Source organism: Hevea brasiliensis, chromosome 2, assembly GCF_030052815.1.
Source record: "Hevea brasiliensis isolate MT/VB/25A 57/8 chromosome 2, ASM3005281v1, whole genome shotgun sequence".
NCBI lineage: Eukaryota > Viridiplantae > Streptophyta > Magnoliopsida > Malpighiales > Euphorbiaceae > Hevea > Hevea brasiliensis.
This window is the reverse complement of record NC_079494.1, coordinates 116,469,682-116,484,386: the sequence shown is the minus strand read 5'-3', so window position 1 is coordinate 116,484,386 and position 14,705 is coordinate 116,469,682. Positions and strand designations below refer to the sequence as shown.

Genomic DNA, 14,705 nt, shown 5'->3' with positions numbered 1-14,705 from the left:
GTCTACCCGTCCTATCCGTAGTCAACACCACATCACACACACTCCAACGCACGCACACTGCTCCAAATTACCACAACAACATATATGGCACTTTAACAGTTATGAATGCAACATAAAACGTGCCTAGAGTTTAACTACATAGATACATACATATAATAATAATAATAAATTACAATTAAAATTAATATTTTACTCACAGACTTGATAGCGGTCACTGTGGCGGCTGGGCAGAGAAAGAAGGCTGTCCCGGCTCACCTGATAATTTTATTACAATCATTTAATAAATTTGACTCAATACAAACTTAAGAAAAGACCAAATATTTTCTAAGTTGTGCCGAAAATCCGGCAGAGTCTCCTCTATACCTAGGACCTACCCAACCTGCAAAAGGGCTCAAAACGCACTTCTATATTCACAATCCATATATCCACAACTCAATCACATCACACAGCCCCTCTTGGGCCCATCCAAACATTCATCCATCACAATATGTAAAATTTCAATTTAGTCCTTATAATTGACTCTTTCTGTAAAAACTACCCAAATGAACTCTAAAAATTTTAAAACGTTGCCCCGCGGTCCTTAGCAATATTACTATGCTAATGCAAAAAGAATCATAATTTTCTGAGCTACCACGAATATTTTACGGATTTTTTTAATCTCATTTAAGCCCTAGAAAATTACAAAAAAGTAAGGTTTGGGTTTACCTATGCCGATTCTGACTTTGGGGACGGGCTCGGGACGTCTGACAATGGTGGGGTAGCCAAAACCTCGATCCAATTCGGAGACTTTTTCAGTAATCGGTCTGTCTGGTCGAAAATTCACAGACCCGGATAACTGTCGAATTTCCATGAATTGAAGATACCTACACGAAGCCCACAACACGGGGGTTAGTACGTAAATTTTACGAAATTTTCTAAGCTCATTTAATGCTCGAAAAAACACTACGAAATTTCGTGGGACCCACCGAAAAACGATGTCAAAAAAATTTGAAATATATATCGCCGCGAAGCTCTCAACGAGTGGAACAACGAGTGGAGCGCTCTGGTACTCTCGGTTTTCTCGTGGGGTTCACGGTTTGCGAGAAATCTAGCCCAAAAGTCAAAATGGGCTAAAATTTCCCGAGCAAAAATTGGACAAACCGCTCAATGTATTTCGATGTTCTTGGTGTCTATGGAAAGCTCTCGATGAGTTGATGGATTTAGACACAAGGCCCGGTCCGATTGGTGGCCGGATCAGTCGGATTTCGGCCGAGAAGACGAAACGGTATGCTTGCGCGTCGCATCGCTTCGTGCACCTTTTGTCGGCGTTCCAGGAGGTGGGCGGCCCGGGAGGTGGTCGAGAGCGCCACGGCGGGTGGCTGGGGGAGGTAGCGCAAAGAAGGGAGGAGGGAGGAGAGAGAAAATGGGAGAGAAAGAGAGAGGGGTCGGGACGCGCGCGGGGACGAAGAAAAAGGAAGAAGCCGGTCCAATCCGGTCCGGTTCGATTCGGCCAGTTCGATTCAGAATACCAAATTTTAAATTTTTACTCTACCTTGGGACCGAAAACGAGGTCCAAAAATTTCGAAAAAATTACAGAAAACTCAGAAAAATACGTAGACTTCAAATATATTTTTAGTTTTGCCACGTGGTCTTTAAATTAATTTTTAAAAATCATCAAAGTTTATATTTTTGGAAAATCGAACCCGATTTCTAAAATCCAAATAATTTCAAATAATTTCCTAAAATTCAAATAAAATAAAATATCAATATTTACCCAAAAATAATAAATTTAAAAATTAGGGGTGTTACAAAGGGGTTATTTTAAATAATTATATAAAAATAAATACATATATTTTTGTCACAATCCAACCTATGGATCTGACCGGCACTAGGACCTGGGTCAGCCTAAAGCCTTCGAGACCCGTAGTAAGCCTAACTATTCCTCAACCCAATTCTAAGGCCCATTTGGGCCCAATTTCAAGAATTCAACCGGACAGAGTCTGGCCATAAAATGAACCATTCAACGGAGAGTTTTGACTCGTCCGACCTGTAAACACAATATATAATAAATTGGGGAGCTCAGCTAACTCTCCACATAATCAAAATGCCATAACTCAAATGGGAGCTCAGCTCCCTCATTCAATACCATTATACATACAGTTAATAATTTTACAGGTTCAACATAACTTTTATAATTCAGGCCCAAAATAAAAATAAGTACTTCTAATACTTGCAGAGTCTAAAATTTAACTCAATTGTACAAAATACATTAAATATTATTAATGGACCTACGAAGAAGAAGAGCAGGTTAGTCACAACAAATAATCCTCCTGTAGCCTGGAAAAATAGATGAACAGGAGTGAGTGTTCGACTCAGAGAGTAAAATACTAATTTTAATCACAATTTTTATAGCTAACTAAAGCTAATGCATCCTAAGGAATGAAATGCAACATCATCAATATTTTCATACAAACCACATAATAGCAGTAAAAATGTAATTTGGAGCACTCACCCACCCAACACTGTTCAAACAATACATATATGGGAGCTGATCCCCTATACAGCTCTTTTAATCCAACCTCTGCCAGCGAGTGTCTCTCAAGCCGGACTTTCGCTTAATAAACCAAGTGCGGGGTCCCAGCGAGTGTCTCTTAAGCCATGTTTATCCCGACTTATTCATAAACGACCGGGTCCTAGCGAGTGTCTCTCAAGCCGTGTCTACCCGTCCTATCCTTATCCAATACCATACCACACGCACGCCAACGCACGCACACTGCTTCAAATTATCACAAACAATATCCATGGCACTTCATCAATTATGAATACAATATAAAACATGCCTAGTGTTTAACTACATATATACATATTTATAAGTGATGCATGGACATTCTGGAACATATAATAATATTGAAATTATAATTAAAATTAATATTTTACTCACAGACTTAAACTGAGGTCATTGTGGCGGCTGAGAGGAGGAGGAAGGCTATCCCGGCTCACCTGATAAAATTTCATTGCAATTTTTAATATATTTGACTCAATATAAGTTTGAAAAAAACCAAAGACATCCTAATTCGTGCAGAAAATTTGGCAGAGTCTTCCCTACCCAACCTGAAAAAAGGGTTCAAATTGCACTTCTATATTCACAAGCTACAGATCCACAACTCAATCACATCACATGGCCCCTCCTGAGCCCACCCAAACAGTCAATAATCATAATTTGAAAAATTATAATTTAGTCCCTACAATTTCCCCTTTTGCAAAAACTACTCAAATGAGCTCTAAAAATTCTAAAACTTTGCCCCGTGGTCCTTAGCAATATTATAGAGCTAACGCAAAAGGAATTATATTTTTCTAACCTACTAGGAATATTTTATAGATTTTTAATCAAAATCAAGCACTAGATAATTAAGAAAAATGAGGGTTCGAGTCTACCTATGCCAATTCTGACCCTGAAGATGCGTCGGGGACGTCTGAAAATTGTGGGGTAGCCTATAACCTCGACCCAATTCGGAGACTTTTTCGCTAGCCTGTCTACCCAGCCCAAAATTGCAAACCCGAGTAACAGTTGAATTTTCACAATTTGAAGGTACTTATGCGAAGTCCACAATACGGGAGTTAGTATATAATTTTTACGGAATTTTCTAAACTCATTTAATGCTCAAAAAAATACTGTGAAGTCTCATGGGACCCACCGAAAAATAGTGTAAGAAAAAATTTGAAATGGGTATTACCGCGAAGCTTTCGACGAGTGAAGCACTCCAGTACTCTCAGATTTTTGGTGGGGTTTACGGTTTTCAATAAATCTAGCCCAAAAATCAAAATGGGCTAAAACTTTTCGGACAAAAATTGGACAAACAACTCAATGGATTTTGGTGTTCTTAGTGTCTATGGAAAGCTCTCGAGGTGTAGATGGGTTTTGGCACAAGACCCGGTCCAATCGGTGGCCGAATCGGTGAGATTTTGGACAGGAAGACAAAGCAGCACGTGCACAGAAGTGGGTTTTGAGCGATGTTTCTGGCGGCTTGGAGGCTTGTCAGCGGCGGGGGAGGAGCGAGGGAGGTGCGCCGGCGAGATGGGGAGACTGGGGCAGCGGCTGGCCGATGAGGGGCGGAGGGAGGAGAGAGAACAAGGAGAGAAGAGGAGAGGTCGGGACACGTGAGGGAAGGGGAAAGGAAAAAGGAAAGGGCCGGTCTGATTCGATTGGTCAGATCCGATCTGATTCGATTCAATCGGTTAGATTTAAAAATACAAAGTTTTGAATTTTTACTCTGCCTTGGAACAAAAAATGATACCCAAAAATTCAGAAAAAATTCTATAAAACTCAAAAAAATTTGTAGAGTCCAAATATATTTTTAGTTTTGCCACGTGGTCTTTAAATTAATTTTTAAAAATCATCAAAGTTTTATATTTTCAGAAATTCGAACCCGATTTCTAAAATCCGAAAAATTTCAAATAATTTTTCAAAATTTAAATAAAATAAAATATTAATATTTACCTATAAAATAATTAATTTAAAAATTAGGTGTGTTACATTCTTTCCCCCTTACAGAAAATTTATCCTCGAGTTTTATAAAAGGCAGAATAAAAGAATAGAATTACACATTGAATAAATAAGGGTACTTGCTACGCATATTTCGCTCTGACTCTCAGGTGCATTCTTCCATTGACTGGCTCCTCCACAAAACCTTAACCATAGGGATCTGTTTTGATCTTAGCTGCCTTACTTGGTAGTCCACTATGGCTATAGGTTGCTCTTCAAATGTCAAGTTTTCTCTCAGCTCTACTATATCCAGCTGTAACACATGCGAAGGATTAGATATGTATTTTCTGAGCATGGAGATGTGAAATACAAGATGAACATGAGAAAGGTTGGGTGATAACTCCAACTGATAGGCAATTACTCCAACTCTATCAGTAACCTCAAAAGGTCCAATATACTGAGGTGCCAAATTGCCCTTCTTTCCAAATCTCATGACTCCCTTTATCGGAGAAACCTTCAGGAATACGTAATCGTCTACTACAAACTCTACATCCCTCCATCTGGGATTTGCATAACTCTTCTGCCTACTAAAAGCTATTTTCAATCGTTCACTGATTAAAGGAATCATCTCTGAAGTGTACTGCACTAGGTCTACATCATGCACCTTCGCTTTTCCCAATTCCGTCCAACACAAAGGAGACCTACACTTTCTGTCATATAGCACCTCATTGGGTGCCATCCTGATGCTGGAATGATAACTGTTGTTGTAGGCAAACTCCACCAAGGGTAGCTGATCATCCCATTGACCTCTAAAATCCAAAACACATATGCGAAGCATGTCTTCCAGTATTTGGATTGTCCTTTCAGATTGCCCATCTATCTGAGGGTGAAAGGCAGTACTAAAGTTTAATTGTGTGCCAAGTGCCTCTTGCAGCTTTCTCCAAAATCTAGAAGTGAACTAGGGCCCTTTGTTAGATATTATGGAAGCAGGTACTCCATGCAATCTGATTATTTCTCGAACATAGAGCAGGGCATACTGTGCAACAGAATAGGTGGTTTTCATAGGCAAGAAATAAGCTAATTTAGTCAGACGATCTACAATTACCCATATCGAATCATATCCCCCGTGGTACGAGGCAATCTAGTCACAAAATCCATAATGATCATTTCCCACTTCCATTCTGGGATAGGGAGCTCTTGCAGCTTCCCTGACGACCTCTGATGTTCAAACTTCACCTTTTGATAAGTCAAGCACTTGAACACAAAGTCTGCTATATCTCTTTTCATGCCATTCCACTAGTAGCTATCTTTCACATCATGGTACATCTTGGTGGAGCCTGAGTGGACATTGTACAGTGTATAGTGTGCCTCTTGCATGATTTCATTTCTGAGATTGTCCACGTCGGGCACACATATCTTAGAACCTTGCATAAGGGCACCATCATTGGCAAATCCAAACTCACCACCTTTACCTTGCTGTACTCTTTCTATAATCTTCATCAATTGCGGGTCTCTGTGCTGGGAAACTCTGATTCTGTCTCTTAGGTTTGGTCTCATTGAAAAATGAGCCAATAATACCCCCTCATCTGAAAAGATCTAAAATCAAATCTTGATCCATCAACTCATGTACTTCCTAAAATTCGTATTTTTGGTAGGGTTTACGGTTTTCGAGAAATTTAGCCCGAAAGTCAAAATTAGCTAAAACTTTCCGGCCAAAAATTGGACAAACCACTTGATGGATTTTGGTGTTCTTGGTGTCTATAGAAAGCTCTCGAGGTGTAGATGGGTTTTGGTAAAGACCTGGTCCAATCAGTGGCCAAATCGACCGAATTTTGGTCAGGAAGATGAAGTGGCGCGCGCGCGTAGAGGTGGGTTTTGCGCGACGTTTTCGGTGACCTGGAGGCTTGCCAGCAGCGGGGGAGGGGCGGGGAAGGTGCGTCGGCGAGCTGGGGAGGCTGGGGCAGTGGCTGGCCGGCGAGGGTTGGAGGGAGGAGAGAGAAAACGAGGAGAGAAGAGGAGAGGTCGAGACGCGCGGGGGAAGGGGAAAGGAAAAAGGAAAGGGCCGGTTCGATTCGATCGGTTCAATCTAGTCCGGTTCGATTCAGCCAGTCCGATTAAGGATACAAAAATTTAAATTTTTACTCTGCCCTGGGACAAAAAACGAGGCTCAAAAATTTCGAAAAAATTCTAGAAAACTCAAAAAAATTCGTAGAGTCCAAATATATTTTTAATTTTATTACGTGGTCTTTAAATTAATTTTTAAAAATCATCAAAGTTTTATATTTTTATAAAATCGAACCCGATTTCTAAAATCCGAAAAATTTCAAATAATTTTTCAAAATTTAAATAAAATAAAATATTAATATCTACCCATAAAATAATTAATTTAAAAATTAGAGGTGTTACAATTTTATTATAAAAATAAAAATAATAAAAAATTAATTAATAATTTTTTCAAAAAATAATAAAAATACATATATTTCTTCTTATGAAAATTAAAATCACAATCTTTTTAAAAAATTGATAAAAAATTTCTATTTTTTATATTGATAAATTTATTATCAGCTCATAATTTTTTTGCATTAACCATTTCTCTCAATTACCACAACCTTGGCATTAGGAAAAAAAAAATTATAGAGAATTTTGCATAAAACTAAATATCCATATTTCTAAATTTTTTACTAACTCATTAAATTTTATTATTAAAGAAAATTTACCAAACTCAATAGAATGTTTCAATGATTAAATAAAAGAAAGAGAAATGATTTATTAAAATTGATACTTCGTTATTAATTTAATAAGAAATCTAAGCATTAAATTGAAATTTTTAACTTTGTTATTCTATAACATATTTGATAGAATAACAGTTTTAAAAAACGGTGATATTAGAAATCCTCATTGACTTTTAGTGTAGATTTTTTTTTTTAATTTTTTAACTAAAACTCTAAACATATCATTTATCTAAAGAGAAATGGGTTAAAATTTCTTCTATTGGGGAAATTATTAAACTTATTAATAATTAGTAAAATTTACACTTACATATCTAGTTTTTAAGAATTAAAATAAATTGTTCTCATTCTTAAAAAAATATAAAATTTAATATTTTTATTACATTTTAATCTCTCACTTATGTTAAATAACCTTTATTGTCTATTTTTTTAGATAAAATAACATTTTAGTCTCTTATCTTTGATTTTTTTAGAAATTAAAAATTAATTTTATATGAAAATTCAAGGATTAAAATGTTATTTAAAGCAAAATTATAAAAATTAATTATATAATATTTTAATTATACAAATAGATTGTTATAAAATTAAAAATTGAATACTACACTTCTTAAAAAAAATATTAATATTAATTTTATTAAAAATAAGAAAATTTAAGATAATTTAGCTTTTAATTTCATTTAAAGGATTTATTATATCCCAAATCTGAGATGGGCTCAATGCCCCCCCATAGCCTCAGGCCCGTAGTGGCTCCGTCCCTGCCACCGCCTCCTCTAACAAGTCGATCACTCTTCTCCTTAGTCCACTCCAATTCCTTGCTTCCATGGTCCATCCAACAACAACCTTCTTCTCCGGTGGTTTATGATACACCTATAGCATTCGGTGGAAAGTAATTAATGGAGTTGCGTCTTTTTGACTGCCCGTACAACAGCGGAATAAATCCTAACGTGCTTATCTCGCACCAGCACAATCAGATTTCGATTTGACGCAGATAAACTCTTAAGTTGGATTGCATCGATTTGGGTTGCAACAAGTTAGTCAGGTTTTTTTTACTTCAATTGGATTTTTGTTATTTGTGATTATGAGTTTTATTTTAATTGATTTTTATTGTTTGTGACTCGTGATGGATAGATATTTCTTTTCGAGAAATGTATTAGATGAACAAAGCTAATGAATTTGTAAGTAAGTTAATAAAGAAGCAAGCATATAAACTCGTTCGTCGAGATTATTTGTGAGTTTATTAAGTGAGTTTATTCATAATTTTTAATGAGTTAAATTATTAATAAATTTAATTTTAATTTTAATAAATTTAAAAATTAAATTTAAACTCAACTCATTAAAAAAAATAAATTAATTTAAATTTTTAATGAGTTGAGACTGATACAATTTCTGAGTCTCAGTTTATTTTGATCCTTAGACCTTTATTTACTAAACTATTCACACACGAATTCTATTTAGTGTTTACAAGATTAAAAATTTAAAGATTAAATGTTACTATTCTCAATTTTAAAAGAGTAATTGTTTACAGGTAAAAAAAAATAGTAATTAAGTGTGAAATATTTAATGATTTTTGGTAAGAGGTTAAAAATTAACTTATTATTTGATATTATATTGTTAATTTTTATATGTAATATTTACATTTTTTTATCTATTTAGAAAATTAAGAATATGAATATTTTTTTTTATAATTTATCTTTTATTTTTTTAAAATATCAAATATTTATATAATTTTTTAAATGAGATAAAGAATAATTTAATAATTATTAATATATTTTTATAAAAATAAAATTATTTAACTATTTTTTTTAATCATTATATAAAACTCAAATAAAAAAAAAACGAAAGGAGCAAAATCTAAACAATATTAATTTTTAAATTCATATAAACACTCATGTTAGTGGGTTGGAGCATTTTTCTTAAATTATTAATTAAAAATCCTTGATATGTGTTAAAAACTATTAATTAAAATCTTTAACAGTATATAAATTATTTTTTCATTACATTTTCTTAAATTGCATGCTAATATTTAATAAATTTTTGCTTTTTTTTTTTGCGCATTAGTATCCCGTGAGGCAAGTCAATTATCAGGAAAAAGGAAACACAAGAGGAAGAAAAGGTCATCAAGAGGATGCTGTCGTCCGTTGAAGAAGACGGTAATTCAAAATGTCATTCTCGTAAATCCAGTCAAAACGATGGCCACTTATTTAATCTTAGTCGTCGTGTAATTTTCCCTCACATTAAATGTCACAGGAGAGTCATTTCAGATCCGTGGATTCGGCTTCTAACTCTTCCTTCGGTCTCATTCTCATGGCCATTTGACCCAAAAGAAAAAAAAAAAAAAAAAATCACAGAGTCTGTATCACAGGCCAAAATATCATAGCTAACCTCATCAATCAAGTTAACTTTTCAATCTCCTTATCCCTCAGATCTCAAAGCTTAATATATCCATAGATCTCTCTCACTCGGATCTTTACGTTCACTTCATTGACAAACTGTATCACTCTAAGGTAAGCAACTCTGACTTTCTAGAGGAAAAGGATTCAGGAAATTTCTCTTCTTTTTTGGGTTTTTCTTTTTGGTTATGGTTTCTGATGGGATATGTGTTTCTGGTTTTTCAGTTTAATGGAGAGGTTCTTTTGATCTGTGCTTCTAAGGAGGAGATCTGGTTAGATTTTGAATCTATAGAGTTTTGGTGGTTTAATCTTCATAAGCTGGCTGTGAATCTATATAGGTTTTTGATTGTTTGGTTTATGCTTGATTTGGATTTGTCATGGAGAAGATTTAGAAGCTAGAGTGAGATTTTGCTGCACAATCTAACCTGAAGGTGTGAGTTTTAGCTGCTATAGTGAAATTTCATTCTAGGATTTACCTAACTCGAACTTGCAATGGAGACGCTTGTTGCTGTAGCCCAGCACAGGAATCAGTACTATAGCAGAGTCAAGGCTTATAAGCAAGCTCGACTAGGGTCTTCCCCTTCTAGGCACTTCAGAGGGATCAATTGCCGGACTTTCCAATCTGGGTCACGAGTACTGCCAACCTCCTTCAATACTTGCGGCACTACTGTCACCAAAGGCACTCTTTCTACCCCTACTTCGTCCTCTCAGAAAACACCATCACCAACTATCAAGGCCGCCTCGAATTCTCACACCGTTGATAATACACACTTTAAGGCTGCTCCAAAAAGCTCTCCAATTCCGATAAATATCCCTTCAAGGGAGACGCCATTTAATGATGAGCTGGGTGTCTCGAGTGAGAATTTGCCATTCGGAGAGCTCTGGGCTGGACCTGCTTACTCAAATTCGCCACCGCCCAGTTCCCTTCCAATTCCAAAGTTTTCAATGAGGCCAAAACGAACCGTATCGCTTGAGTTGCCGGTCTCTAATTCTGGTATCAAAGGGCATCCGATTGCCAAGTCCGCCCCTGCTTCCCCCAAAAGGGAATATAGCCCATTCGCTAAAGACCTGTTTCTAAGCGTTGATTCTGCGACTAAGACTCTGCGTCGCATTCTTAATCTTGATGTGGCGGATGATTGAAGATTGGGGGCTTATGCTTCTGTAAATATTTTTAGTGTTAGACTGTATATAAAGGGAATAAATTGTTAGTAGTATGTATCCGTTGAAGTTAAACTGTTACCTTTTGCTTATGATGGTGGTGATCGTCGTACAAGTGAAAGATGTGGCTTTGATTGGTCGATGATCTCCATGTCCAGAATTAAGAAGTTGATGTGTGATGTGGATTAGCGTTTCAGTGATTGGGTTTCTTAGCAAGTTAGGCAAGTTAAGTGCAGTTAAGATGGGGCAAGTTACTTGTAGCTTGGGAAGTGTAACATGGATCATGGATGGAATTTCACTATAATACCTTCAGGAAGCAGGAGGGAACCGTGAATTAGGTGACTTCATTGGCAATTGAATGGAACAACTTACTGCTACAAGGAAACTACATCTTTGTTATGATGTATGGTCTTCAATATAATCTCCTCGTATAAATTTTCGTTGCCGAGTGAAATTTAGGCCTATAGTATCAGGTACACTGTATATACGGTTAAATCTTAATTAGATTAGTCTTACTCCAATCTCGTAGGCTTATGTCTTTTTTTGTAGAATGATCTTTATTTCATCCAAGTCTTCGTCTTTCTTGATTTTCTAGTTTCTGACGTAGCTTAGTGTGCTGGCTTCCTAATTTAGTATTACTTCCATTAGCATCTTGAACAGTTACTTGTAACTGCTTTACTTGGTTCTTTGTTGCCTGCGTTGATTTCTCAACAATCAAAACCTCCTCATATACATACCATTTCTTTCTTCGTTTCTTTTAGATAGGTCTAACTCCCTGCATACACTCTGCATGGGTGTTGTTTCCTCCTCGCCATCTTTTCTGTTTTTTTTTTAGAGGGAAAGTGGCAAGTGAAAGTGAAATTAGTTGTTATCGCATCTGCTTTTTGGGTTTGTAAAGTCAATCCAATCCGTGTTGCTTCTTCGAGTTGTAACTTGTAAGCCTATTAGTTTCTTGTTCTTTTGAGTGGATAACAGAGTGTACTCTTGGTCTTCATAGAGCTTGTCTTTTTAGGAGACTGTTGTCGTACCAAGCTAATTGCGAGGTAATTTTTTCCACTTTTTATTTTTTTTAAACTGCAATTAAGTTTTTTATTTTTTTCTCCTTTTTCTGGGGGTGTCAAGCTCTCATTACTGACGCTTGCTAAACATGTGTTACAGGCCACAGGTGTGGAAGATTCCAGGAGGCTGCTTTTGTAGTAGACGTTCTTTCTTCGTAGCGTAATAGTTTCTTAAAGCAAGTTTTATGAGGATCCATTTTCAGTTTGTATTGTCGCTCATGGAAATACATGCTAATTTGTCTGGCTGTTTTGTCTTGTGTACCAGTAGTGGTTTAATTAGTCTGATGTTGGATGATTTGTGTTTGTGTTGAGACTGCAATACTAGTTTAATTACTCCATCCTCTTGTTTAAGTTTATTGCATGTTTCTTCATTATTTGATGAATGAAATACGCAGATTACCATGATCAATATTATAATGCGGACAATGGTAGACTATATTAATTTGGTTTTATTGCCTTAGTTTTTTTAATATATATTTTTCTGGTATCAGTTGCCAGTTTGCAAATATAAAATATGGAAGTTCATGGGGAAGTGCGATCGGTGGTTAAAAATCTTATTGTGTTTTGTTATCTCTTCCTTAAGGTTTAGCCCTTTGATCTTTCTAATGTTAGTATCATATTCAGGCTCAGCTAGGGCTTAGTAGAGGTGCAGCTTCAGCCTTCAGGGATTTGAATAAATTGGTTATTAAGGGTTTATGTGCTCAGGCTAAAATTTATTCGGCTTGAATTTTTTTTTTGTGGGGGGATATTGCATTGATGATGAAAGTGTTACGAGGCCACATGCCAAATACGCATAGATTGCAAAGTGAACTGCAATTAAAAACGAAAAAATTTGCAAACTGAACCCCCACCGAAGCCCTGCAAACAGAGGAAACAGAGCCCAAATTAACATGAAGCTGTTGGACTGGGTGGGTTAATCCGTAATTTTTTCTTTCGGCAGCCAACAAACCGGTATCAACAAGATGACGCTAGAATCCGACCGAAGAGAAACTAACGTCGACTGAAGGAAAGTTGCAAAAGCATATCAAGAAGCATAATGAGAGACATCAAAACTGGATCGAAGCTCTCCAGAAATATCAAGTTCCCTCAACAAACAACCCCGACAGAAAACTGGAAACAAAAACACTGTGACTAATCCCGAATAAATCGGGAAATGTTATGACTGAGACATGGGCATTTCACTCTCCTTTTAACCCCGATGGATGATATCCAGATGCCTATCTGTACCGCCATGAACACTAGTTGAGAGGGATAACTCCCTTTTGTCAGAAGCAGAGACTCTCACAATGAAGTTCAGCCACCACAGACCATCAGAGAAATAACACCTGTAAAACTCTACACGACCCAATCAAAGGGCGGAGAGGTCGAGCCACCCTTCAGCTAGTGAAAGGGGAGGAGCCGTACCCTCCCATAGGGCAGGGGACGACCATAAGACTCAAACCATTGACAGGAACTCAAAAAGAGAGAAAGAAAACTCACTTACAGGGAGATGAGCTCTCACTAGAAAAAATCATTTGGGTTTAGAGCCTTGTTTGGTTGGAGGTAAATATACTAAGGAAGTAAAATTTCCTGGAAATTGCAGAAAAGATTTTATGATTGTTTTGTATGATCAAATCAACTTATTGGAAAGTAGAGCATTATACTCACTCTATGCAAGGAAAGTAACTTACCTAGAAGGAAGGAGGTTGGTAAGTTGCATTACCCTAATTAAGTGTAATCAATTTATTAATTTATCTTTTAATTTATTACATTTGAAATTATTTTATGGGCATTATGATTTTTTACAATTTAAATATAAGCTACTTCCTGAAAAATTAATTTATATGTCAAATACATTTATATCATATTTCTCAATAAATAAATTCTACACTTCCTAGGAAATATACTTCCCATGAATTAGAGTATTTTAAATCAAACAAGGCCTAAATTAACTGATTGATCATCTGTATAGAAAATTTTAAGTAGCACTTGCATTATTCGATTCTGCACTGAGTTTAGTCTAAATGCAGTCCTGCTGTATTTGAGGTTATTATGGAGCCTCAAAAATTATATATATTTGCTTTACACTAATTTACAGTGAAGATGTGATTATTTCTCACAATCTCTAGAAACAAGAGATCCTTAGGGCTGTTCTAAATGCTGCTGCTCAAGAATATGCAGATTCTTTTAGTCGGTGCTAGACGATAAGACAGCCACCATCCATGTGGGTTTCTTAGGATTGTTACTTACTCTAGCCTCATGTGTCGTGGGGACGGACTTTTATTTTGTCTCCGTATTTCTTGTTACCGTTAGCAATCTATGCATGGAACACTAACAATATGCTTATTTTGCTGTAGAAATTTAATTTCACATAAGATGTATCAAAACTTTCTACCACCAATAGGTACTTAGTCTAATGGTAAATTCAAATGGTTGAGACTTTATACGGGAGTACTCACAGGAAATAATAAATAATAAATTCTATGCTTTCTTCCTGAACCTACATTTCTTGATTTTCAGGCAACCTCTTTGTGCATGTACTACTTTTTCCAAGTTCTGGATCTTTTCTAAGCGTGAGGCCTTTGGTAAGACCGTTTATGTTGTTAATCTGTCAAGCATTTAGATTGGATAAAAGTCCATCTTTGATCTCTCAATTGCTGCCTAGAAACATTAACGTCCAAATCTGCCACAGAATCAGCAGCTATTGACAGTAGGTTTCTCACCTGAATATCGAGCATTCAAGATGACTGTGTAGCTTCATTTTGTTTGTAGATTAATTAATTTCTTTGTGCATTTGCTTCCTATTATCCCTAAGCAGAGGGGCAGCTGAACCAGCAGCTAGTCTCTTGGGCTACAATTGTGTATTATCTGAGCAGAATAAAAAAGTTCCCATGAAACACATCGACCCAAAGGAAAGTTAGATCAAATT

General features: G+C 36.2%; 1 protein-coding gene across 1 annotated transcript; it reads left to right on the top strand.

Annotated features, from left to right (window-relative positions):
- The first annotated feature begins 9,427 nt into the window (after positions 1-9,427).
- On the top strand, positions 9,428-12,135 carry LOC110664947 (uncharacterized). Its single transcript, XM_021824862.2, has 3 exons — positions 9,428-9,695; positions 9,807-11,782; positions 11,898-12,135. Exon 2 carries the CDS (start codon positions 10,074-10,076, stop codon positions 10,719-10,721), a length of 648 nt encoding a protein of 215 aa, XP_021680554.2. The 5' UTR covers positions 9,428-9,695; positions 9,807-10,073; the 3' UTR covers positions 10,722-11,782; positions 11,898-12,135.
- The last annotated feature ends 2,570 nt before the right edge of the window (positions 12,136-14,705 follow it).